Genomic DNA, 27,588 nt, shown 5'->3' with positions numbered 1-27,588 from the left:
TAATTTGAGTTCGAGTTAAACGAATTTGAGATATTTTTTTTATAAAATTAAAATTTAAAATCATACGGATAGACTCATAAATACAAAATAAGGACAATGAAATCAAATTAAAGTAAAACGTAATCAGTATCGGCCGAACAAAGAAACTTGTTAATTGATGGGTCGGTATAGTGACTGGACCAATTCGCACTGACATCTGGTACATTGGAAGGCAAAGAGTAGGTGTTTATGCTCAAAAGATAAGGGAGGAAGAGAGGGAGACAGTTGAACGTTACTTGCCTCTCTGCATTATATTACACTAGACATTCTATTATCCCTTGATTTGATGCCGAAAAGCTCTATTTCTCTCATGATTTGTTGCTTATATTAAGGAGCACACGAGTAATTCTTTGATTATGTTTAGCAGCAAATGGAGGGCGAGGTCCCCTGCCTTTAAGACTTCGTTAAAGCAACCTAGAATCAACTTGCTTAAATTCTGTTTCTCTTGTCTTCATGTGATTAAACTTCACATTACAGTGTATTTAGATCATTCCAAGGTCATTTAATGCCATGGTCGGTTTTTGTTTTTCATCTTTAGTAACTTAAAATATAACGCCGAGAGCAGAGAACATCAGCTTTCTAATTAGCATAACCGTAATGAAGTATAGTTTACATTCATTTATTTATGCTGCATATATGTTTGGTGCTGCAATAAAATGCTCTGATGTTCTTCTCTCTGTGCAGGATATCTTTGCCTGCATTATTCTAGTATTGTGGTTATTTTGTTCTAATATATTTTGCAATGCCGTCGGCATGAAATCAGAGCTTGTTGATGTCTTAGATTTTGGTGCTGTTGGTAATGGCAAAGCAGATAGTTCTGAGGTACATTTAATTCATTCTAATTCAATTTTTTGTGTTCTTTTTTATCCTTTTCCTTCAAGTGAAAGCCCAACAACATATTCAATCTTGCAGGCCTTTTTGAAGGCTTGGAATTTCGTATGTAGCAGAGAAACCGAAAGTGTTAGATTGATTGTTCCAGGAAAGCATACGTTTTTGTTGCATCCAGTCACTTTTAGCGGCCAATGCAAGGCCAGAGAGATCAAATTTCTGGTATGAGGAAAACCAGGGAACCCTGGAAGAATTTCTGGTATGGGAATTTCCTTTTTTTTTCCGGTACAAGGCAACCTTTTTCTTATCATGGTTGTTCTTTCGATATTCAACAGATACATGGGACAATAGTGTCACCGGTTTCACCTAAAGCATGGGAGGGACTCGACCAGGGCAAATGGCTGACGTTTTACGGAGTTTCGGGGCTCAAAGTCAAAGGTACCGGCGAAATTAATGGACGGGGCTGGGGTTGGTGGAACCAATCATGCAGGAATCATCCAGGCCTGGTAGTATTAGCAACTACTTAAAATTGTCTGCTCTCCTCAAAAAGCTTTATAATTTTAATTTTCTTACATTATCTATATATCTTTTTGACCTTCAACTTCGCTAGGAAGGTTGCACTTCATTGGCACCAACAGTTAAGTATTTTCAATTTCCATGCGCCGCTTGATATCATTGAAGCAATGAAATGATTACCATCCCGGATTTGTTCCTGAAATTCTTATTTTAATGCGTCTGGTGATTGCGTGAACTGCAGGCTATCACTTTCCAATCCTGTAAAACCAGCAGTCTCAGCGAGCTTCGAATAATAAACAGCTCCCAGACACATGTGCTAATAGAGGGGAGTGACCATTTCATCGTTAAGGATGTGATAATAACAGCTCCTGAAACCAGCCCAAATACAGATGGAATTCATATCAGTTCAGCTAGCAATATAGTTATTAGAAACAGTAGAATTGGAACTGGTATAGTTTTTCTTTCCATTTCCTTTCAGTAATTTATGTTAGATAAAGTTGAATACCCTTTCTGAGCTTGTGAATGAAACAGGTGATGATTGTGTTTCCATTGGAGATCACACTACTAATATAGACATCTCTCGTGTTAAGTGTGGACCTGGTCATGGAATAAGGTTAGGCTTTTTCCTTTTTTTCACTTCTTTTTTATTCTACTACTAGAAAAGACATGAAAAAACATCTGCTTTTCTGCTCACCTATGCAAATAAAGGCTTTTTACTATTAAAAGAAAAGGTGGATTGACAAGTTCCTCCAAATTCACCCTGTAAAAGATTCCCGAATGACTTGCTTTCATGGTTATTTCTATGGAAGAACATGACAAAGTCTTTAATCAATGCCTTTCAATGCTAGGCTAAGCTTTCTTGTTTTTCTTCTTGCGATATGAGTGTTTGTCCTGGTTCCAACTTCCAAGCCACGTGCCTAGCTATCTACTGGCTTTAGCTCGTCCTCTCTTTCTAAAGCTTATGATCAATTTTTGCAGCTTTTCCTGTGGTCACGGGGACTTATGCAGGCAATGTAGTTTTAAAGCACTTGTGAGTACTGTCTACTGATATACACTTGTCTCTATCTCTTGGTTCGAGACAGCATTGGAAGCTTAGGGAGGGCAGGAAACTTTGTACAAGTGCAGAACATTCGTGTAAGTAGAGTTGCCTTCAAGGGAACTGCCAATGGAGCTCGAATCAAGACTTGGCAGGTGAAAATTGCTTTAACATGTCTTGCTATCCTGCCAAGTTCATATTTGACTGCAATGTTGCCTCTTCTTTTCTCATTTTGTCCTTTTTTCTTTTTCTGACTAAATGAAGGTAGGGAGAGGTTATGTTCGAGGAGTAACATTTGAGAATCTATTCTTTAATTCGGTGAAAAACCCAATAATCATAGATCAAAATTACTGCAATGTCAGGGGTGCTTGCAAGGAATTGGTAATCCGAACAAGCCCTTGGTTTTTAGAATTGCATTGTGTTGAATAATTAAAAGTGGAAAACTAACCAAAAAGAACATTTTTTGTTACTTTGTTGGGTATAGCCAACAGGAGTTCACATAAGGGACGTGACTTACAGAAATCTATGGGGAACATCAAGCACCCATGTGGGCATTACTATGAACTGCAGCCAGTCAGTTTCATGCACTGGATTATTATTGCAATCCATATGGCTTAAGTCTGCCATGGCTGGGAAGAGGGTTATTTCTAGTTGCATTAATGCTCATGGTGCAGCTATCGGAGTTGTTCAACCTGCTCCCTGTTTCCAAGATTGATTATTGAAGCCAGTTTCTGCATTCAAAGAAACTTGAGAAGCTATTTTGTTTTTGTTGTACATTCTGGTTTCAGGATGTTGTACATCTTACGTAATCTTAATGGCTTATCTTTCCTCTCATTACATTCACGTGATTCTAATCGTACAAATGAATTTTAAATTAAATACACATCTTAGTATTAGGGAGTGTTTCAACTTGTCTGCAAATGACGTAGAAAGTTTTTTTTTGTTTTTTTAAATGGAAGAATTGAGATTCAAATCTTAGTTTTTAAGTGAAAAGGTGCATGAGCCAAATGCTCCTTCAAACATTTATCGGGATGACGACAAATGAAATCACAAGACAAATATAAACCAATCATCAGCATTGCATTAGATTGGAATTGAAATACATTTGATCTGATGAAGTTACAACTACAGATTTGGTACATCGTAGGCTAGTAATGGATGGGACAAATTTTCCAAGAACCTCACTTTCCTTTCCACCCTACCAAACATTAAAGCATTTATGCCAGCGAGTAAGAAGATTGTTATGTTCCAACACTAGAGTACCTCATCCAACACTTCTGCTTAAATATTTATATTATAGGCTACATTCACAAATTGAATTATGCCAATTCATCTGGATGGGCAACATAAGCAGAGAGATGCATCTTGTGTTTGCAGGAAGTTCAAGGGTTACTGCACGCCCTTATAAATTTACGCAAACTCCACAAAGTAAATCCCATCAAAATTCCAAAAAAACCCAAGCAAACTAAATGGCAACTTGGGCTTAGGTAAAACAGGATTTGAGTAGAGGTCTCATATTCAAATTGTATTGCTCATAGAACCCTAATAAAAAGAGAAGTCGACGCATAAAATTAGAAAATAATAAATTTTCTAACAATATTAAGCAACTAAATTTTTATTCATTGAACAAAATCTATGGATAATTACATTACATTTAATACATTCTAGATTTACAGACATGACAGCAATTACAGGATTTCAGAAACCCCAAAAAAAAAAAAAAACACATTAATGCGCAAATATTTTTTAACATCAATATAAAAAAAATTCTCACTACCTTAAACCAACATCATAAAGCCAATTTTTGGATTACCATTTCTTTAAGCGAAGTCACTAATCTGCGGAAGACTTTAAGGTTGTGGCCTACTTTATCCTGGGAAGACAAGTACCAACAAAAAAAATATCAATATATATTCCAACAAAGAAAACTAAGGGCAGACTCAAAGCAGTTGACCATGGAACCAAGACATCCTTGCCTTGGAGAATTTCAAGGCCACAAATGTCAAGACCAAGTGTATTTTCAATTTATTTCTGATTTCCAGATAAGCTAAACCCAGCACAATTTTCGAGTTTGTTAAAAGCTTATACCAAACCCAAAATTGAGAGAATTAAAAAACACCGTCATCATTCCAAACAACTAAAGCAACAAGCCTACTCTGCACAAGGGCTGAATAAGGGAATAAATCTATGACACAAGTCATAACTTCTTTAATGAATATTTTGTATGCAAAGAATTGACAGTTTGTCAGTAGCATACTTGGTATCGAATAAAAGTGATCTTTCATTTGTGATGCTGTTTTTTCAGAATTTCAAGCACCACTAGAGTAGATAAACTAAAAACACATTGTACCATGTCTGATACTCTAATTCTCCCATGACTTGTGGATATTTTCTGATAAAAAACAGAGCTTGAGCTCCCAGGAGGACAATTGGGCCTGATAGAGTTGGAATGATCATATCCCAAAAGGTCTAAACAGAGATCAGGGAAGCAGCATACCTCACTTAATAGCTCAAGTCGCTCTAAAAGTGGAATTAACTTTCCACACAACAAAGAAATTTCTTGCCCTGAGTCAGGTTTGGCACCATATGTAATGGTTTTCATACTTCTGCTGGTATCAAATACACCAGAGCTGCCATAAAAGCCAGGAATTAAGAATAAGGTAACTTCATATACATACAACACAAATATTGGACAAGGATTTTAAAACAGAAAAAGCATAAAATTCAATCTACTTTATGTTTCACATTCTAATATCAGCTGGCCAATGAGGACAAATCACCCTAAAATCCAATTAAAATAAAAAGAGGGGGAATATGTGGGGGGCACGGGGCAAATGATTTACAGCTAAACCTTAATACATTCCAATCTAGATCACATTCATTTAAAAATATAATAGTATTTCCTAGAACCGCTTAGACCTTAAAGTCTCCACCCTATCCAATCTGCTCTTCTTATATCCAATAGTCTTAAACGTCTCATTTCTTATGGCTTATCAAACTAAGCATCAAAAGAAATAGCCCAAATAAATTTTCTGCTCATTAATTTTCAATGCCCAAACCATCAAACAAAAAAAAGATAAATTCAGAACTAGAGAACTAATCTACATGGGTTCATTAATCCCTGAAGGACCAGAAACATGTACACACACCAAGAATCAAGGAGTATCATAGTAACTAATTTCACCCATGAGCAATGCAACAAGTTAAGAATTATTTCAAAACCATAGGGCAAAAAATGAAGCACCTATCCTGAAAATGGATTAGGATGACATTCAACATGTGCTCCGCAAGAGGAAGTAATAAAGATATTAGCTGATCCCTATTACCAGCTACTTGGCACATTTCAACCATTGCTATATACCGCCTGTAAAACAGGAAAGCCATAGTGTTAAATATACAAGAATGCACCAACAATCCATCAATACCACAAATACATGAAGAGTGCAAACTGGGAAAAATTTTTCAAAACCATAATAGATATTTTATCTTCAATTGAGAGAAGATTCTTTAATTTCAAACATTATATTAATAAAGTATGGCTACAAGAAAAACTTCTTGCATGTGTACTTTCAAATTAAACCAAACAGAAAAGCAATGCAACACTGAAACATACCTTTTCTGAATGTCATCCGAGGCTGAAACCAAATCTTGCCTAACACATAAATTGATAACTTCATCCACCTCCTGTCTTGATAGTTCATTTATGTCTTGAATCTGCAAACTCAAAAATGTAATTAGTGCTCATGCCACACACAAACTTTTACCTCCAAGGAAAAAAAAAAGCACTACAAATGAAGAAAGGACAGATAAAAGGCAACGCAAACACAAAGAACAAATGACACCAGAAATGCAAAATCATAAAACATTATGATCTTTCACTATGTTTATACAATCCCATAATACCTTATTAAGCAGTATTGATTTTTCCTCAGATGCTCTTTCAAGAGAATTTGTCACAGCATTCAAAAGAGAACAAAGTAAATTAAGTGTTGGCTGCTGCGGGCCAGCAGGAGAATGATAGTCAGGAGAGTCGTCTGACACCTGTGACAAGTTGATAGATGATACCCATTTCTTTGTCTATCACCAAACCAAACGATATAAATAAATGGAAAAATGTGCAAGCCTCAACCTTTGATGTTTGAACACATACCTGCAGCCTAAGGGATTTCTTTGTGACCAAAAAGTATAGATAAGAACTCAGACTAAAACATAATCGAAAAGCATTGAGTTCTGACCTCCTCTGATTCTGACCATTCATTGGAAAGAAAAAAGTAAAAAGAAAGAAGAACAATACATGAGTGTGATAGCATAATTGAAAAGCATTCAGTTCTGACTAACTCGAATTCTGATCATTCAAAAAAAAAAAAAACAGATGAACAATAAATGAGTGTGAAAAAGCCGATAGCTTCTGCAGCAACATTCAGAAGAAACATTGCCACACCTTGGGAGATCGCACGGAGTGTGAAAAAGTAGCTGTCTCTGAATCACTAGAGAAAAGAATATGCATCATACTAAAAAGCCCTTGAACAAAACCATACTCGTCACTTTCTTCATAAGGCCAAACCTATAAATTAGAAAAAAAAAAAAGAAATAAGCGTCTCCATGTAATCAAATCAAACTTCGTTTAATTTATACGAAAAAAGAAGACTACCTAACAATAAAGATAACAAAGATAATCTACAACATTAAGAAGAGAACCACGGGAAAACCCCTTAAAAAGAAAATAGTTAAGTTTTGAATCTTTTACAAACATATTCTATTTCTCAAAGTGTCAAAGCACCAATCAAGTAGATGATGCCACTGCCTGATTGCAAGTATCAAGTCAATTTGGAGTCAGATAGTATTAAGCCAGAGCACATCTTAAAAGGTTCTCACCTTGCTAAGTATACCAACAACAAGATTGATCTGCTCCATCATCAATTCATCAGCTCCAGAAACATCTTCCCGAAGAACTTGATCAAAGAGCAATTGATGTCCTTTCACAAAATCTATGACTTCACGGACAATTTTATTCTTAACCTATAAAATAAAATACATGGAAAAGGAGGAAATTTGCATCAGGCACAAAAATCAAAGAAGATGAAATGAGTTGAGGAAAGGCAGGAAAAGGACTGACATAGAACCTAAGAAACAATGCCCACTACTTCAAATTAAAAAAAATGGTGGCTTACTATGAATCACGTCAAAACAAGCTTGCTCGAGTATGGTTGAAAGAGAAGAAGATTGAGAAGTATATAAAAGAATGTAGTTTCTCCAATATTGAAAAAAAAAAATAAAAGTATTTGATACTTCTACTTGTAAAGCCCAACTGAGTCTTCTCATCAAGAACTGGTTGGCTGAACCCATTGTCCCTCTGATTAGACATTAGTCAGTAGGTTCCAAACAGAATCAGGACTTTCAGGTAAGGATACCCACTGTAACGGCTTGCAATATGCCTATGTCAGCTAGATAAAAGCTAACATGACCTAAAGAATTGAAAGATGGCAACGAGACTCAAATTAAAACACAAGGATAACCAGATAAATACTTAGCAGCAGAATATGTTCTGGTCTGCCATATGTCTCAACTATTTGCTTTATGTTCTGGTGAATATAAATCATTCCAGAAGTCCAACAAGGGTAAGTCACAGATAAGCTATCAGTCTAACTCAATCCAAACATTAAAGAAGCTTGAGCTCAAGTTTCAAGTTCAACTTGAGCTCTTAGTTTGCAACCAACTCAAGCTTGAGAACAACAACAATAACACCTATTATTACAAATGGTAATCATAAAAAAAACAGCAGCAACCAGCATGGCTCAGCAAAAGAGAAAAGTTGAAGCTTGATCTCATCTCTTAAGCTCAAGCTTTGAAATCAACTTGAGCATGCAACATGACTTTAATAAAACTAAAAATAACAACTTAATACAATAATGATGATGAAAACAATGGAAAGAACCTTAAATGAGCTCAACATGTTTAATTAGTTTGGCACCAATTCCATCATCACGATTCAATATAGAAGCAAAATTATGGTTCTTGCCATCCATTTTAGTCAAACTATTAACTTTCAATCCTTAAAACTATTTGTTACATCTGTAACCAAATGCACTTCTCTAACTTTAGGTTTTTGAAAGCAAAATGTGAATATCAAAAGTAACAACCAAATGGAGCCCCCAATAAATAGAATACCAAGCTTGAGCTCAGTTCATTTTTCAATTTGAACCATCTCAAAATTGTTAAGTAATTAGTGGGAAGATGCTATTGGTTATGGTTTGTAGCTATGTTGCTCAAACTTGGGTTGCACTGCCAAACATTAGCATGTTCAACTTTGCGAGTTTCAGCTTATATTTACAGAGGCATAGCCTCATACTCATATCTACTTAAAAGTCTCTGACATGAGTCAAACATGGGTATGTAAGGGAGAAAAAATAACGAGTCCAAGTAAGATAGGTTAGGAAGAGGTGGAACATTTTCTTGAGTTCTGCAGCTAAACCTGACTCAAAGCATAGATAGGAATTAATTTCTCTCTCTTCCTTCCATTACAAGCATGAAATGACCAGACTATCATAGGAAAAAAGTAAAAGAAACAACTGACCTCAAAAAACTCAGATGTATCAACCAACAATGTCAAAGAAAACACCAATCTCAACATAGGAGTCACGATCATCCGCTGTTTGTCAATGTCCACAGCCACATCTCTTCTTAGCTTTGTGTCAACCCTTCTCAAACTTCCCTGGTGGATAGTTTAATTTCAATCAAATCAGAAACATGGCAATACAAATAGGATAATGGGCACAAAGATTGCAATATCACCTGCAAGTTAACTGCCCTGCATGAAGCAACATGGTCCAAAGCACCCATGGAAAATAAAACCTGAGCCCCAGATTTCCCATATTTGTGACTAATTCTCAGAAGCAAAGCAAGTTCAGCTTCAAGAGTACAAGCACGTTGCAATGAGTCAAGTGAATGGCCACCATCCTGAATCAATTATACAGTTCTATAAGCAATGATATGTGCCAGATTCCATAAACAAAAGAGGGGTTCTAGAGGTATTAAATCTCCTATAATACTTTCTCTTAGGTTTTTCTTCCTTTTTTCATTTTTATTGGGTTGGTGGGGAGGGTTCAGGAAGGGGAAGCATTAAGCAGTTGGAAGACAGTTTGAGGAGGTAGGGATAAATCTATATCACATACAAAAAGTTTTACACGTGCAAGTCAAACAATACCAGAAGAAAATGGGATGGAAGGCATTACAAAAGTTTGAAAATATTAATGACCCTAGCTCCAGGGAACATAACTGAGTAAACAGCCCTTGCTGAAGAAAAAGATAAAGAGGTTTTGGAGGTTTCAACGATTGATTAATATTAATTATGGATGAAAAGCAGCATGGCAGCATGTCCAGTGCATTTTAGCCAGCTATTACAAAATGCATCTTTATTTCCAACTTCATCATCTATATAACCAGATTTCCCAAATTAGTATACATAATTCTAGAACAATAACATTTTGCTTGCTATTAAACATGATATAGTACAATATTTTCCTTGATTCAGCAGCTAATATATGGAGGAAAGATAGACAAACCTGACACGAAAAGTTACGGATGCTCATTAAGCAAGACCTTAAAAACCCTCTACTTTGAAGTTGATTTAAAAAATATCTCTCATGATCAATACAAACTACTGCATCCAGAACATAAAGAGATATTGTCTTGCCAGGCTCACTGCCTTGAGTAGCATCCTTTATTACCTGCAGATTGAAATTGAACAGAATGAGAAAGAAAGCAGCATCAAAACTACAAAAAGTCTATCTTATGACGTACATCAACCACAATGGAACAACAATCTATACAGCAGTTAGAATATCTTGCACAAAATAAATTTAGACAGTCAAGCAAACTTTTCAAAATAAGAAGATTGACCAGAAAAAAGGAATTCTGATTGCCCCATAAAAGAAGCATAGTCTATGCAATACATTGAAAAATACATCACCAATTTTTCAGGTTCATTGCAGTTCAAAAACTGGAGAGATTTGTGGACAAGATTTAGTTGTATGTCTATATGAATTCACAGGATTGCACATAGATACATACAAGCATCTATAGTAGTCCAATCCAGTCAAACCTTACATGTCCAAACTCTGGAAGAAAACATCTATTTGACTGAAAATGCTAGATAAGAAAAACAATCTCAATTCCAGTTCCATATTGAAGAAAATATAGTCAAAAACTTCAAAGTTAACACCAATCTTTATACACGATACCAACTGAAGAAAAAAGGAGGTCGAAAGGGGCTGAGTGGAGAGTGCACCCACCAAATCCAAGATGGCTTGAGCCTCTTTCCTTAAGATGGAAAAGTTGGCACGAGCTAGTTCTGCCTGTTCTTTGTCAATCTGCAATGGATCAGTGGTAATGAAGCTTTTCTTCAATTAACATATAAAAATTGCAACATAGTCAAAAAATAACTCGAAAAGGTTTCAGAGAGTTACATGCCTTTTGGAGATCTAACTCTTCGCCATCTTGCTCATCAAGCAGCAACTGCTGAAGAACTGTTGTTGGCACATTAGGAGCAAGCATATGCTGACAATACTGGAAATAGCTCAGAAGCAACGCATACTGACTGAAGATTGATACATATAAAAAGGTCAGATAACAAGTGAAAAAGTTTAACAAGCAAAGAAAAGCATTCTAGTTAGGACCATACCGCCTCCTCAAAGCCTCTGATGATTCATTTCTCAAAATTGCCATGATAAGCTTAAACAGTATTGAGTGACAAGCACCATTTGATAATTGTTTCACCATGATAATATCAAGACATGTAATACTATCTGAACTTAAACCAACAGGGCATAAGAATATATCATCTCGTAGTTTCGCCATGCATGTAAGAGCAACCTAGCAACATTTCATGCAAAAGGCAAGTTATCAAAAACCAATGCCATGAAATGGAAAGATAAGCAGTAAGTTGACGAGTGCAGCCAGGTTACCTGGCTCAATATAAATGCCATTTTCAATGAGCAGTCTGGAGAGGCAGAAGCACTAAGAGAGGCATCAAGAATCCTGACAATTACCAGAGATATAAGTGATAAAGCAACCCAAGAACAAGAAAGAAACATGCTAGTGATAATAGGGAAGCCTACTGATATAAAATTTCAGATCGATTTTCAAGCGATGAGATTCTTCTCGATACAGAAACCTGCCAGAGCATGTAGCACAGGTAAAGGGCATAAGAAAATTGAAAATTTTTTTTAAAGAAAAAAAATCAAGTTCGGACAAGCCCAATTAAAAAGTGGTTAGACCTCAACAATATGTGACCAGCCAGTTAACATATGAAGTTGGGCAGCCTGTTCCTCAAGGTTTTTGTTGTACCTCCATCCCCATCTCAACAACTGCTGAATTGTCTCTCTAACCTCATTCAGCTCAGCTTCACTGCCAAAGTTACTCAACTGAGGATAAACAGAGTTGAACTTCTGAAAAGAAAATCCAGATCAACATCAGCCTTGTATATACAACACTACAGAAACAAAAACTATCACTCTCAGGCAATGTTTTTTAAAGAAAATGGAAATGACCTGCCAAAGTTTATCACGAAGTGAAGCAAGATCAATTAGACGATCTCCACGTTCAGAGTAGTAATAGATGCCACCCTTTCCAGAAGCTGTTGGATTTCCTAGTATGTCCTCTGCCTGTAAAGCAGAAATGAGCAAGTCCAGATGACAGGTAACAGTATGAGAGCTACTGTCTGTAGCTAGAACCTTACCATCAAATCATATTTCACATTAGAAACAATTTGAGAAAGCTTCGTAGTGGTGTCTGGTGATCTAAATTGGACAACTTCAAGCAACTCTAACACCTGAAATTGATCAAATACAAAGAGCCACAAATGAGACAGCAGATCCACTTCATTATCTTCATAAAGGCAAACAGCACTCTTAATACACACCAGAAAATACATTCAATGCAAATTATAACATTAGGACTATATAGCATGGAAACAATTGTCAAAAGGATTTGATGCACTAAAGAGAACTAAGGACCCCACCACTAATGAAAGAAGAAAAGGAACAATGCAACATGCCTCAGCACGTAAGCATAAAACATATCTCAAACTTTCAAAAAGTTTTCAATATTCTTGTCCAAGTGGCTTACAACTGTCAATACAACCTAAAAACAAAAGCAGAAATAACAGGGAACCACCACTTTGCCTCAATACAGAAACTTGTACCTCAGAAAAAAATTGGCGAAGAGGAAAAAATACCTCGGTAGCAACAGCAGTGGAAAGAAAATTTAGAAATTGAAATTAAATTCACTTTCCAATAACCATCCACATACTTATTATTTGCAAATCAGCAACCATGTGATAAAATTGTTATTTCAAATTATAATAGATGTAACTAATTCATAATACCTTGGTCTTACTGATGGTTCTGGTGGCAGCATGTTCCTTGCTAATTTGAAGAATTAAGGACTGCGAAATAATGTCAGTGCCAGTTTCAACAACACCCTGGCCAAAAAGATGAGCTAGGATACTCTGACAAGCCTCTCTATGATGGGGACTACTCACATAAGCCGCATGTAACTCAATAGCTAAAAGTTTCAATAGCCATGCTCTCTGCAGAAGACAAGGAGCAAGAAATCAGCATGAGTGAAAGTTCCACAAGATAGAACTTTACAACTTACAAGACATTCTCAAAGAATAGAACTTAATTCTGAATTCCTTAGGGAGGAAGCATGCACCATGATGACAATTAATTTAAGTAAACTAAACCATGCAATTGGTTTTAGACTACATTTCTGTGCAGAGATCCATCACTGAGGTATCAAGACTTCACAAACAAGACAATAAAAAATTGATTAAATACTGAATCAAAAAGTTCTGGCATAAGAGTAGGGTGCTTTAAGCAAAATAGATAAATGGAGAAAACTTATCCAGACTCGTTTGGAGTAAAACATAACATGGTTTTTACTGAAATGAGTAGAATCAACTATCAATGAAGTGTCAAGCTCAGTATAACTAGAAATGCAAATGAGAAGATAGCCAAATTTGAGGGAAGTTGCCAACCCAATTGTAATCCAGAAACAAAGCACCTTCAAATTTGCCTCTGATGTGTCTCACAACTAAAAAGAAATGGACACTGTTAAGTAAAGAACTATGTGAAGCAACCAACTTGGTTAAATGATGCAACAGCAAAAACTTAGAACTAAATAAAAAAGGAAAAAATTATTAAGAAAAAAACCTGATGCAGAGAACTGATGCGAAGTGCCTGGTTGTTGTTACGTTTAGGAAGTGGAGCAACACCAATAGTATCAAGATGCTGCCACAAAACAGTATCATAAGATTTTGTTCCTTCAAACAAAGCAAACCACATAACAAAAGAAAGAGACCAATTAAGATCATTAAATCCTTAAATCCTTAAATCATGCTATACCTTTACAAAGAAATGATACTTTTTGCTACTCAAAAGATCCATGGTAGGTCCACATGTTAATGGATCCAGACACAACTCGTAAAGAAGCTGCATACAGGGAACAATTGAAATTTTTCTAAGAAATAGTCCCACTCCAATAGAAACTTGGGAAACTATGAAAGAGAAAAGAAACGGATTTAAATGCTAGTAGCTTTCTTTTTAAGAAATCCAATAAGCAAGATAGAGTAGTTCTAACCTGAAACCCAAATTCATGAAGCAATGCATTTACATCTGGCTTTGAAAGGTTCTCCAAAATTTCAAGAATAACCTTCAAACAGCTGTATAATAATCATGTGTACTGTAAGAGGGTCGAAGCAAACATTGGCACAAATAAACATGAATATATTTGAATAACTAGCAACAAAACCTGTAATGGAATTTTGGCTGTAAAAGTGTCTGCTCAATAGAGGTGTCAAGGTCAAACTTAAGCAGTAGATGTGTAATATTTGGTGCAGGCCGACCAACATTATCGACCAGAAGCTGAAAGTAGAGAGAAATTACAGCAAAGTTCTAGACACTGCTCAAAGCATTTGAATTATTTGGAGGCCAAAACACACACACACACGCACACAACAAACTCAGATTAACCTGCATTATTAGAACCCCTGGATCATCACCACTGTTCTCTATAACCTGACATTCTTGTGATCGCAACTCAAGGCAGGCTGCATAGTCCTCCACCAATGAAGTTGCAGCATTGGATTTCAGCAGCAGCTGCACCAGCCCAACCATTCGAGAACTTCATCCAAGGTAATATTAGAAACTAAATCAGATTCCAGATAAACAGAAAGAAATATAAAACCAAAGTAGTCCAAAAGAAGCAACCTTAGAATGCTCATGATTTTGATAGAGCATTGCTGAATTTGTGGTAGAAAATCATATCTAACATACTCCAATAAAGCAACAATTTGATTATGATCTTGGGAGAGTATAACATCCAGAGGCTGCAAGGAAAACAAGCAAAAACTAAGATTCTTTTCCTCTCCTCGATCTAGTCATGCACATAAAAATTAAAACATGGAAGCTTTTATCAGGAATTATCTGTTGACATCATAAATCCAGTACATGCAACAAAAAATATACTACTTAGGGTTCAATGTTACCATACAAGTCATGGAACATAACTTGGCTGAGAATTAGCTGCATGCAACATGATCAGGGATGAGATATAAGTTCATCAGCCAAATTGAAATATATGCAAGACAGAGTTTACATTTACATGGACCTAGATATTCACACAAGAAAAAATAGTCACATCATTTCATAATTATACTCTTCAAAAACTTCTCCATGCATGTTTTCTACAGGCTAGCACATGTTTGAATGTCTATGCAAATGTTTACTACAGGCAAGCGTACGTGAGAGAGAGAGAGAGTACAAAGACAACTGAAGCTCATGAACCAATAGCCCAAGATATGTTAAAAGCCAATCCTCATAGAAAAATATAAAAAAAAATTACTTAAAACACCAGTATCAAATGTGGTAATCAGTCTTGTTAAAAATTTCCTTTAGCACACAGGCACCCTTGCATGCAGCAAAGCACCTCATTGTTTCCCAAACAAACTGTGAACATGACTATGGCTCATCAACAAATATACGGATTAAAAAGCCCGATTCAGATATTCATTTCAGACTAACTTGATTATCATCAGAAAACTTGCTTAGCATCCAAACTTCACTTAAAAAGTAAGAAAAGAAATTTTAGATCCCAACTTATTCTTTTGGCAATCACCAAGGTTGCTTCGAAGTTTATCATAGTCTATAGAGAAAAAATATAAAAAGATGCTGCACAGTTGAAACAATTACCTGGTATAGAGGACGCCAGAAATCAGCTAAAAGCATATCCTTTTCCAAAACAAGGATTATAATCTCCAATGAGAGCTGCACAACCTTCTCTAAAAGTGGTCCATATGCTTGACTATTCCTTGCAGTAATGATTGAATTCACCCCTGGCAGAAGGATACTCATAACATTCCGGAAAACAGTTTTACCACTCATAAAATCCTGCCAAGAGAAACAGTCATTAATAAGAAAGCAAGATTGATGATGCAATTCTGAGTGAGCTATAAATTATTTAACATTAAGCAGGTGTAAAAAATCTGTTTTTTCATATTAAGAAAAAGGAGGGGAAATGTTGCAATACTTTAATGTAAGGAAAATATTTCTTAAAGTTCAGTGCAACTTATATTGTTAAAAACTTGGAACAAAAAATCTACATTAATATTCACACCCATAGCATTTATCTTCGTATTTGTTCAAGATTCCGAGAGGCACAACGTTCAGCCGGAAACAAAACTTATTTACTCATGAAAGTTCTAACCAAGTCTCAAAAAGGCATAGGAAAAAACATTTTGACATCAAACTCAGAAAAAGCTCAAATTGTTGAACCACTACTTTAAATGCAGTTTGTTTCCAACATTGATGTTACAAGTACTACCCAAAGGATGGTGTCTTAGGGAGAAACAAAATTACAACAGAACAGAGTCAAAGCAATAATGAATAATTAGAATAATCTAGTTCTAAAGCATAATTTCCATGCAGAAAATTATTGCTTGACCACAAAGTAATTAACGGTTGCATTAGGTAATAAGAATGCAAGAAATTTATGCCAATGGATCAAAAACTGTGCATATTTAACATGCTTCAACTTGCTTCAAAAATGATTGTCCACCGTATAGGAAGTAAAAAACAAGCAAAACCATACAACATACTTTCAGCAACTCTAAGACAGGCATCTGCGTCTGAAGTGAAGGTGGTTGTGTTGCTGCTGAAAGTTGTGATTGATCAACAACACTATCAATATCCTCCTGTTGAATATCATACATGCTCAGAATCCTGCAAGATAGATTATAGGTAATGCAATTGTTAATGGTATAGTATGGTTATAAGGTTAATCAAACATAAATTACACATAAATAACAGTCTACACAAAAAAATATATATCAAGCTTCAGGGTAATCATAAATAACAATATAATGCAGCTTGTAAAAGAAAGAAAAAAAGGAGAGCAAGTGTCAATTAAATAATCATAAATTTGAACAAAACAATAACTGGTATAATTCACCCTGCATAAAAGTACCAAAATCACTATAAAAGATTTCCAGATTAAAACTATAATATATACTTACATATGAAAATGTTGAAGACAAGCAACAACCAATTGCCATTTCTCACAAGGATCAGCATAGGCTCTTTGAGGGAATGGCCCAAACACATGATCATATACAAACCTGAAGATGCCAAAAAATCTGCAAGAAAGACACTCTACTCAGAATAACCACAGAAGGAAAAATGAAACTGAAATTGCAAAGGATCGATCCGTACCTACGCCCTCTATCGCTTACATCTTTTTCTTCAGCAATAAGAGCATTTAGCAGATTAAGGAAAGATATAGTCGAAGGATATTGTTCTCTTCTTGCTTCAATCTCATTCAACTCAAATTGCATATCATAAACCTGTCAACACAAAAGCCAACATGAACATTATATTTTTGAATAAGCACAACACACTTTTCTTGCCAAAAACTAATGGTCATTATCAAATTTATTTGCCTGCCTTCCTGTAAAAGAAAATGCAATCAATCCCCGTGTATAACAAGCAAGTTGCTTCTGGAAATTCTTTGTTTGGTTCACCCTCATTTTACACATAATCCATTAACAGTCTCAACAAATTTTTTATCTCCTTCACCAAAATGAGATTGCACAGTACAATCTCAGTTGGAGCTCATTTATCAAGTCCATCCAGTTTATTTAACACAGCTAATTTTCTCCATTTCAGATTCAACATCTAACGATTTCCCCAATATAGTCTTATATATCACCTGAAACACTCTAAAATAATAATAACAAGAAAATCATTAACAGATATTTGCTTAAAGAATCCTTCAGGTTGATAAGCTCCCAATTCTCAAACTTAGACTCCTCTGAATCAGCCTCTTCCTCCTAAAAGTCTGGTTTAAATCAGCAAGTTTCCCTTCTAATATTGATTTTGTCTGTAATATAGTAAATAAGTCATAGATATCCATATCTGATGCAATTCATCAATAACCTAACCAATAAAAACAAAGCTTGAAAACCATATGGCAAGAGGTACCCAAAACTTACACCTTGACATCAACCATTAATAGATTTGATACTGAATAGAAAAATTAACCTGGGCTGCCATTGGCTGGCCACCAATCCCAATATGTGAGCCAACAACTACTGGTAGATCATATTGCTCAAGATAAGTCCAAATAGTATCTTTTAGGACTGGAGAGACACGCACAAAAGTAGCAATTGTGTTCCGCAAAGCACCCTGTGAAAGCATAAAACTAAATATTTAAAAGAAATTCTTGAAGACGTTAAGCTCATCAGAAGATTTTCATCTAGAAGACATAATGCCATCAATCACTTCAGAGTGAGACATTATAAAAGAGTTAAATTGGGAGAAGAAAAGACAAGGAATAGAGTGAGAGAGAGAACAATCAACCTTGAGATATGGTGGCACATTCTCATAACTAAGGAGCTTAAATAATGGTTCAATATCTGGAAACCAGTTCTTTCTTTCAATAGGATTTCCATTTTGCACAACCTGTAGCAGATGGCAAGTAAAGACTGAAAACCACGATTTCATCAACAGGAAGGACAAAGAAAAAGAGAATGTACAATTTAGTAAATAAAAAGACATAGATATCCAACCTAGAATAAGTAACTACAAACATGCATATGCTTTTACAATTATAAACATACATAGATTTATAGACATGCATACACAAACAGGGATATACATAGAAAATTAAAATATAAACCTCAAAACTTTGTGATTGTAGGCTACAAACAACTGAAAATGGAAAATACACAACAAACATAGGGATTAGATATTTATAATCCAAATTCACCAATATTAACATGAAAAAAGTTTGTAACTGACATAAGCAGCTTTTGCTTCCAGATATATTGATTCTCCTTGTTTCATAGTTTGATGAAGGAAGATGGAGATTATAAAAAATAAATAAATATGTGTAACATGAGCTCTGCACCTCCTTTTCCATACATCTTCCATAGAGAAGGTCTCGAAATCAAATCAAGGGAGAAACCATTTCTCATACATTTGAAGCTGCTAAAACAAAATTTGAATTGTATACTTTTCGCCTGCCAGTAACCAAAGAAATAAAATCCAACAAAGTTGCACATAGGACTGAATGATGTCTAAAGAGAATTCATGCAGCCAACCCCAAGAATTTGGATTGTATTTGTTTTGACATTTTCTCCATGAACATTGATCATTTGCAAAATCTTAAAAGAGACAAACAAGTGCAAATTTCCAAGACATGCAATTTAATGAATTTTCATGAAAAAAAGTATATACATATACTTATATATATACATACATATAGAGAGAGAGAGAGAGAGGAAGAAACCATAGGTCATGTAGAAAACTTTACCCCAAGAGCAACTCTGCTATTGGAAAATCATGTGTGGATGGAATCTTATTGAGATCAGATGCTTTTATTTCTCGATGCTCAAGTGTTTGCAAAAATATCCTAAAGAAGGTCCTTGAGATAAGTCGGAGAGAAGAGGGCAGAGGGAAGGAGGCTAGGAGAAGAAATGTTACAAAAGAAAGAAGATGAAAAGAATGGCAGCAACTAGAAGCATATAATAGAGGGAGCAACTGCCAACCAAATCTGAAATTTCACCACAAAAAAGGAACCAACAATCATTAATCAACATACTTATCACCATATGACATTTAAGGCAGTTAACAATGATGACAAAGACACATGAAAAAGGAGACATGCTACATTCAATAACTAAGGTCTCAATATCATGAGCACCATGATGTGATGCCTAAAGTAGTTTACAATTTTGGAAAATCACAAGAAACAGGAAAGATCACCACATTCTTTGTAAACAACTAGAATAAAGCATTCTGTGAAAACATCAAATGTCCAGGAAAAAAGGGATTTATAGTCATAAATATTGCTAAAACAAGAAAAGGTCAAAACCTTCTGAAGAACATTCAAATATGCAACAAGCGCTTTTGCATCCCCCTCCTGAAACTCAGGTAAAATGGCCCCAGCAGTTTGAAGAGACTGTTTAAACTTCTCATCATAAATAGAAAGGCAATCAAACAATGTACTCCACCCGATAGAGCGGAATGCTTGACCCTGGAGTAACTCATAAACCTTTGAAGCACCTTCTGGACTAGAAGCCTGCAAAGAACATCGAATCAAGAAAAACCATAGTGTCATAAACCGCAATAATATAACAAAGCTTGCTTTATAAAGCAAATAATACACTTGCATACCAGGGTACTCAGCATGTTTAAGAAAGCCACAACAGTTTGAAAATTAGTGTGGTCCTCTCCAGCAAAATTCACAAATGTCCACAAGACATCATTGCCAGACAAGAGCTCTGGTTCCTTCTGAAAGATATAGCAAATGTCATTGTGGGCTAAAATAATCCACAAAATAAAACAAACACGTGAAGCAACATGTTAAAGGAGAAAGACTATTGCATGTGCAGAATATGTTCCACAATAAATGAGATGTTAGGCAACATTTTCAGATTCTGATACAATGAATGTCTCAACTAACAACAACAGATCTTTTTGTTAAAAAAAAAAAAGAGAGCGTATTTTATATTTTGCACATCAACAGAATGACTCATTCTCATTATAGGGAGGTGCAGAACAGCGGTACAAAGGAAAGACAAAGTTTATCCATTCATTAAATGGAAATGGCTTTTCTTATACAAGCAAAAGAAAGTAATAGCTTAATCTGATTAATAATTTTAAAATCAGATTTACCAAAAGAAATAACTCCCAATTGGTTAGTTTTTCAATAAAGAACAAAATTCTTTAACTTTCAGGTTTCTAAACATTACACTGGACTGTTAATGCCTCACCTAGTATACATACAAAGTTTTTTGTATTTGAATTCACTAGGTCATTCATAAACTGATGAACCAACCTGATAAATTTCACTCACAAACTCCAAGAGAGACACAAAAGGTAAAGGGACACCTTCAGCAGCTTGTTCACCTTGCAAGCTGCTATCATGCACAAAATCTGCTGCAGTGCGATATGTATTAAGGGTGATCATAGTCTTCTCCTTCGATTCTTTCACCTACATCAAAGTGTTTCAATTCAAAGTTCAAGGTGACACCACTGAGAATAATATGAATTTTTCAATGTAAAATGAGAATACATCTAACACAAATATATTGTAAAAGCCAAAGATGGCTTGAAACAAATGGGCTGTTTCCTAAATGCTCTACAGCAATTAATTATATGAGATGCTAAGTATTACACAATTTTCTCCACTTTGAATTTCCCAAAGTATCTCCTCAAATATATCACAAACGTCACAGAGTGATGGAGCTGTACGAATGGGCAGATAAGAATGAGGCAGATGACAAAACCCAAGGATTGGTGTTATATAAATTAGGTCCAAGGATACTCATATAAAAAGTGTACTGACGATTTATCATGCATGCATAAAAGTCAACATCATTAAATGAGTTAAGGATCATCACATCTGGCCTAGAACACATGACATAAGACAGGCAAATGTTTCTTATAGATATGACATTTTGCATACACACAGCTAACAGCAAAGCAACATGTTGCATGCCAATGAAGAAAATAAACCTCGGGCTACTAAACACAAACCTTGATAAAAAAAAGTGGATGCAAAACAATTGCATGTAAGTAAAAACAGAGTCATAAGCCCCCCCACCCCTGCCCTAAAGAGGAAGTACAAGGAAAAGAAAGGAATAAAGATGTCATGCTGACACAAATATTTAAATTAGCTTAATTTAATATCAAAAAGGACTGACAACAGAATCTATCAAATGTGCATTGTGCTCTGTACAAGTTTCTTTCAACATGTAAATTGTTAACAAAATTAGGACATTGAAGAACTCAACCAACCTTGTCTCTGGCAACTGGGTGAGATAGAAGGCAAGTAATTAACTTGTGCAGATAAGCATTATACATATACACCATATCCTCATCATCATTCTGCAAAAAGTTACAAACAACAAGGCCAACTGCCTTAAGAATATGCTATAAGCAACAAAACATAAAAGCATATCTCAACATCAATAAAAAGAAAAATCAATTGCGAGTAATGTCAAAACATCTTTCAGAAAGATCAGAACAATGAAAAAAAGGAAAATCAATATGACATTCCACCAAGTAAATGGGGGAGGGAGGGAGGGCTACTCCGAAACAATAAATGCAAGAACCAAGATATAGAGAAACATCTTTCCGAAAGAGCATTATCCACCTGGTATGCTGCACCTCGAAGAACTTTATCCAGCAAAAAGTGGAACACATTGTGTGCAAAAACTGATTCCAAGCACAAATTCATGTAACCCAATTCATTTGAAGAAGCAGTTGAAACTGTCTCACTAAGGCCAATCTCATCATGTATTAACATCAAATGTACAACCCAAGCAAGCCTTACACCACCAACAAAGCCCTCAACAATTGGATCATTTGCCACAGCCATCACCTAAAGTGTTCCAAGTGTTTCAGAACTGTTCAGTAATTCAAAGACTATCACCAGAATTTCAAGAAAAGTAAACTAGGTAAAAAACGAGAGAGAGAGATTGTTGTTCATCTTACAATTTCATGGAATTCCTTTCTAAAAGAAGCATCATGAGAGAGGATGGATGAGTTATCAGATACTGCACTAAGAGCATCTGATAGGAAAGCAATGATGAGAGAAAAAAGAAGACTATATGTAATCTGCACACAGGGATGAAAAACAAAATAAAATAATAAGTGCAGGGAGCATACACAAAAGCTTATACATGTATCATCTGTCTGCATGTTGCTGTGACATGCCAAGAAACATAAAAGGAAAATCTTTTGCACAGAATTACAACAAAAAAGACATGCCTGATGTTTTAAGGTGTCATTGCTCTCACTAAGTTCAGCAGCACTATCTTTTAAAGCAGAAAAAACATCTTTAACATCTTTTGGACCTGCATAAAACATTGTTAAAGTATGACTATAATTAATCTTACTCCTTTTCTATCAAAAACAAGCGATATAGATGACCCCATAAATGGCCAAAAGTTTATCAAACAAACTCAAATCAGCTCCATAATCTGAACTATGACAGGAAAGAGGTCACTCAATGAAACATAGAACCTCATGCAACCATGGGAAACTTTTCTTACTTCATGCAGTGTAGTTTTAATAGTGGCAACTAAACCTCTACATGAATTATGAGTGTTCAGAAACCTACAACATTTCTATTCAACATAGCTTAGTTTTTTCTACCATCACAGTTACAAATTAAGGTTTCAAACTTTAAGCAAGAACTTTGTGACAAGAAAGGATGCTTAACAGCAGAAGAGCTAGGTATAGTCTTCTACAATGAGATCAAAGCGAATCTCACTGTTACTTCTACATTATACCATGCAAGAATATTCATAAGTAAGAGATAGCTTATGTTGTCAATCTTCCCATTTCGAAAAACTTTAAATAACCACCCAAAAAGAAAAATGTATTGAAGAATCAAAGATTTTGGAGATACAACTGAAGCCTGAACGGAAGCCCACAATAGCAAGTGAATCAGAAGACTGAACTTAAAGAAACCTGAGTCAAAATGAGAATATGGTGGATGGGGCATAGCATTTTCTAATAATTAGTTCATTATCTCTATTCTCTATGTCATTAATAGCACGTCAAGCATAGCAAATAGGTTCATAGAGAACTTTTACTTTTGGTTTAGGTTGCCCATCACAGTTCCACTGAAAAAAAAAAAAACATAAGCCTAGCAGACATGATTCATGTCTAATTTTGGTAAATACATCATCATAGTAAATGTATTTAATCTCACAAACACCATGTTTAGCAACCACCATTGCGTTACTTCATAGCTCAAAGTATCATAACATTTGAGAATTGAAGTTAAAAGATCCTGAAGTTCGGTTTCCTATACAAGAGAATATTAATGTCAGAACTCTCAAGAGTCAATATATATGACTTTCGGATCTTTTCAGAGAATGCTTCAACCACAACATTCAAATCCCTTGAAAAAACAGCACATATATCTAAATAACCTAGACCCTTCGCGATTTAAAGTTTCAAATCTTCAACCCAAGAACAATTGCATGTGGAAAAGGCCAACAGATACCCACAAAAAAAACATCTCATATGAAAAGTTTCTAACAAAAAAGTTTTCTATTCAAGATCAGCAGACTTCAAATCCTTCAAAAAGAACCTCATATATCTTGATTGATACCTACTTCCATCTTGGAAGTGTTGCCCAATTCCTCCTATATTGTGCATTACCCATTTTGACAACAAATATTGCAAGATAGTGTAAACCCTAGACAATAAACTGCTGTTTGCATAAAATAGTAATATATGAGGAAATCAACTTCAACAAGAATTGGATACAAAACTTGTTAAGTCTAGATAGCTTAACCTTCTTACTAGTTTTTTCTCAGTTTTTGATAATTGAACCAGGCTAAATTTAATCATCAAAGCAATAAACCTCTATAAGGTAGATAAATCAACCACAATAAACCAACATTTCCCACTGTAGGAGATTTTATGGATCATGTTGCACCATTGCATGCTCTATTCAAAACCATATGCTCTGTAAGATCAATAAACATAAGATCCTTTCTACATCTTTGCTCCTCCACTCCCCTTGATGTGAATGCTATATCCAATCATATCTTCTCCTGATGGCATTTAGAGGTCCCCTCATTACATGCCGAAACACTATTTGATAATATTAGTTTTTTAGCCAACAAACTGGAATAATATTGCATTAAAAACCGAGAAATATGCTAAAATTTAATCAAATATGAGCTATGATGCTGAAATTCAGAAATCAGAAAAAAAAAATACCAAATGCACATTCTACCTTTCAATCAAATATGGGTTATTGCCATCTTTCACATTTTCAAATGCAGAATTGTCCACCTCTTTCATTAAAAAGAACTACATGACAGCTTTTCATCATAAAGGAAAGAAAAGCACAATATATTGTCTGCTTACTTGTCCGCACAACTAGAACAGAAAGGACCAGGCAATGTCCAATTATAAGACGTTCCCTACAGACCACAGCTCGCCGCTCAACAAGAGCACCTCTAGAATCAAGAAGATAGCGTTCAGAGAGAGGCCCACCTAAACCAGCTGATTCTTCCCGATTGAGTTCCTAAAGTGGAAAAGACATCAATTGCATTCAAAAGAACATACAGAAAAGATTAGAAGAAAGCTAACACATAAGGCCAAAAGGAAAGGCAAATTCTCATCCTAAAAATCAATTGCACAGGATCCTCCCTAAAGCAAAAACTAATGCATCTTGAAGAAATCACTGATGTTCTCGAAAATCCAATGTCATAACACAAAAGTTGATACTACTTGCTACTACTTCACAAATAAATCAAAATGTAACAAGAAATAGAAAGTAAAGGTTGGATTCAAGTTCAATTCTCTTCCTGAAATTAAAATTAAAGTTGATAGATCAACAATCAGGCTACTAATTCTTAATAAGATTAACTTCAACAATAAAGGCTAATCCATTCAAAACAATGTATTTAAAGTACATTAAACCAAACCAGTAGGTCACTTCATGTTTCTCCACAACTTGTTTACAAAGAACTCCACTTAGGAAACATTCCAATATAATGCAATTGGTGCACTACCATTTAAATGCTCACTGAAAAAAGTACATTAGATTCAGGGTAGAAAAGAGATCAGTCCATCAAGTCCACTAACAAACTAATCATATTCATGCTTATATCCATCAATGTGCATGCTCCATACAGTTTCACTGCTCTACCTCAAATAGTTAACAATTGGGGTTTAGCAGTTAAAACGAAAGAAAAAAACACATATTACAGATTGCCTATAAAGCTATATAATTCACAAATAAACCATGTATTTGCTAGACATAGATATTTTGTCAGTTGTTCCAATCTTATAAAAAAATATTGCGATGAACTACTCAAATGAAGATCAGATCAAAAGTTGAACGATTCAGAAAAATAGTGATTTTTAGTTGACATCTAAACATTTGCATTCTAATGATTCATCAGTTCTCCCACAAGTAAACAAAATTTAACAATCAAAAAGAGTTTGAATGTGCCCATGACTCATAGAAGAACAAGTACAAGATTATTGCAAAACGATTGACCCACTCTATAAACGCATAACATGAAACTAAACATTTTACACAGTTTCACACCTTTATTAGAGAAATCAATCGCTGTCTAAGTCCAGCACTGATTAGATCTTCCAGATACTTCTGAATATCAGCGACAAGATCAGCTTCCAGTCCCTGATCAAGCACAACAGCCTAAAAAAAGCAATTAACAGTTCTTTAGAACAAAAAAAAACTGTAAGAATAAAGCTGCAACCAAATGATGCAAGATGCTGAATGTGCATTAGAGAGGGAACTACCCTCAAAAGTGTATAGAGAGCCATTATTAGATCTCGTCTCTCAGTATACCAAAGTCCTGCAGCAAGGCGTAAAATCTCTAGTGGTCCCCGTCCCATTAAACCCCACTGGAAAAGGAAAATCATAAGAAAACATAAATACCAGAAAAAAACATTTGTGTATAAACATGGAAAAAACAGAAATTAAAAATTGACACAAGCAAACCGGACAGAAATTTACCTCTTGGTTGGCAGAAACCAGCAAACGAACACAATCGATTTCATTTAGATGGAGGTCGTCACTCAATTTTAATGCCTATAATCCAGCATAGCACAAAATGTCAAAAAAGAAAGAACAAATATGTCCACGAGAAAGTGAATCAAAAAAGTTAGGACTAAAGTCATACATATATGACCAAAGAAGACTAACATTGCAAATGATAAAGACAAAATAGCATAATCAAATTGGTTCTTGGTTCTAAGTTCTAACAATGGCGTCAAATTGTGGCCAAAATTATTCAGTAGTGAAGCAATTAGTAAAACTGAACCAAATGGGACCATATCAAGGTTGATAAACAGACTCATAAAAACAAACAAACACGAACGCTGCACATCCTAAGTCCCTCTCCATCCCGGTTAAACCATAATGACCTAGAAGTATTTCACCTACTTTTAGAGTCAATTTCTAATAAAATGTCAATAAAACACTAAATCAACACCTCATTTTCTTAGCCAAAAAAAAAAGGAAAAAGAAAAAAAGAAAAAGCAATCAAAACATTTGCACAAAACAAAAGGCAAATTATCAAAGCGAAATTCAACTCACAATCTGGACATCTTGATCGTCAAGCGAAATTGGTGGAGAATCAGGAAGCCGAACTTCTCTAGACTGAACCTGCGCCCTGTCAGAGGGTTTCGGTGGCTACAAAACCGCAAAATGGTAAAAAGTTCATACATCAATAAACAATAGTAGCAACAAAAAGCATTTGCATAAACTGTTGAAGAAGCGAAGGGGAGAGAGAGAGATACCGGATAGGAGAGGAGAGATTGGAGAGAGGAAAGAGAGCTGCGAATGGCGTGAAGGAGCTCGACTCGCTGCGCCGGCGTCGGAGGGGAAGGGCCGAGGAGGGAGGATTCGATGGTGGAAAGAAGTTGCTTTGGCGATACCATACTTTCTAGTGAAACCCTAGGAGAGAGAGAGGGAGATCTTGGAAATGAGTAGCATAAAGAGCCAAAAAAATGAAAGGAAACAAAAAAAAAAAACTAGGCGGGAAATGGATGTAGGAGACTAAGGAGAAATAGTACGACAGAAGAGAAGAAGAAGAACAGCAAGAG

At 35.4% G+C, this 27,588-nt stretch overlaps 2 protein-coding genes across 3 annotated transcripts; one reads left to right on the top strand and one right to left on the bottom strand.

Moving 5' to 3' along the window:
• Positions 511–3,349, top strand: LOC18588755 (probable polygalacturonase At1g80170). 2 transcript variants are annotated; one of them, XM_018127100.1, is made up of 9 exons: positions 511–861; positions 952–1,089; positions 1,203–1,373; positions 1,478–1,504; positions 1,625–1,832; positions 1,915–1,996; positions 2,466–2,574; positions 2,684–2,800; positions 2,904–3,349. In XM_018127100.1, exons 1-9 carry the CDS (start codon positions 637–639, stop codon positions 3,132–3,134), a joined length of 1,308 nt encoding a protein of 435 aa, XP_017982589.1. In that variant the 5' UTR covers positions 511–636; the 3' UTR covers positions 3,135–3,349. The 2 variants fall into 2 exon arrangements, with proteins under 2 accessions (XP_017982589.1, XP_017982590.1); XM_018127101.1 differs by lacking the exon at positions 1,478–1,504.
• Positions 4,019–27,588, bottom strand: LOC18588754 (nuclear pore complex protein NUP205). Its single transcript, XM_007013370.2, has 45 exons — positions 27,283–27,588; positions 27,080–27,175; positions 26,498–26,572; positions 26,281–26,385; positions 26,066–26,176; positions 24,874–25,033; positions 22,753–22,838; positions 22,477–22,599; positions 22,136–22,363; positions 21,778–21,867; positions 20,816–20,971; positions 20,152–20,268; positions 19,850–20,056; positions 18,334–18,435; positions 18,016–18,159; positions 17,188–17,318; positions 16,992–17,111; positions 16,575–16,698; positions 15,670–15,867; positions 14,689–14,807; positions 14,452–14,602; positions 14,231–14,343; positions 14,060–14,141; positions 13,825–13,911; positions 13,633–13,710; positions 12,804–13,007; positions 12,156–12,248; positions 11,968–12,081; positions 11,695–11,865; positions 11,536–11,591; positions 11,383–11,455; positions 11,100–11,290; positions 10,889–11,015; positions 10,711–10,788; positions 9,982–10,146; positions 9,212–9,376; positions 8,994–9,131; positions 7,295–7,438; positions 6,861–6,983; positions 6,570–6,665; positions 6,323–6,460; positions 6,033–6,133; positions 5,664–5,783; positions 4,917–5,049; positions 4,019–4,292 (listed from the first exon to the last, which is right to left on the bottom strand). The coding sequence occupies exons 1-45, from the start codon at positions 27,421–27,423 to the stop codon at positions 4,209–4,211; spliced, it is 5,658 nt and encodes a 1,885-aa protein (XP_007013432.2). The 5' UTR covers positions 27,424–27,588; the 3' UTR covers positions 4,019–4,208.

This window comes from Theobroma cacao, chromosome 9 (assembly GCF_000208745.1).
Source record: "Theobroma cacao cultivar B97-61/B2 chromosome 9, Criollo_cocoa_genome_V2, whole genome shotgun sequence".
Lineage (NCBI taxonomy): Eukaryota > Viridiplantae > Streptophyta > Magnoliopsida > Malvales > Malvaceae > Theobroma > Theobroma cacao.
Note: the sequence above shows the minus strand (reverse complement) of the source record. Positions and strands in the feature narration are given on the sequence as shown.

Excerpts from the sequence above, each read along its gene's own strand:
- LOC18588755 (XM_018127100.1), top strand. The coding sequence starts at position 637 with ATGAAGTATAGTTTACATTCATTTATTTATGCTGCATATATGTTTGGT. Across the intron at positions 1,090-1,202 it reads CCAGAGAGATCAAATTTCTG|ATACATGGGACAATAGTGTC; the intron begins GTATGAGGAAAA and ends GATATTCAACAG. Across the intron at positions 1,505-1,624 it reads GCACTTCATTGGCACCAACA|GCTATCACTTTCCAATCCTG; the intron begins GTTAAGTATTTT and ends CGTGAACTGCAG.
- LOC18588754 (XM_007013370.2), bottom strand. The coding sequence starts at position 27,423 with ATGGTATCGCCAAAGCAACTTCTTTCCACCATCGAATCCTCCCTCCTC. Across the intron at positions 12,082-12,155 it reads ATGTGAAATATGATTTGATG|GCAGAGGACATACTAGGAAA; the intron begins GTAAGGTTCTAG and ends TCTGCTTTACAG. Across the intron at positions 9,377-9,981 it reads TCCGTAACTTTTCGTGTCAG|GATGGTGGCCATTCACTTGA; the intron begins GTTTGTCTATCT and ends TAATTGATTCAG.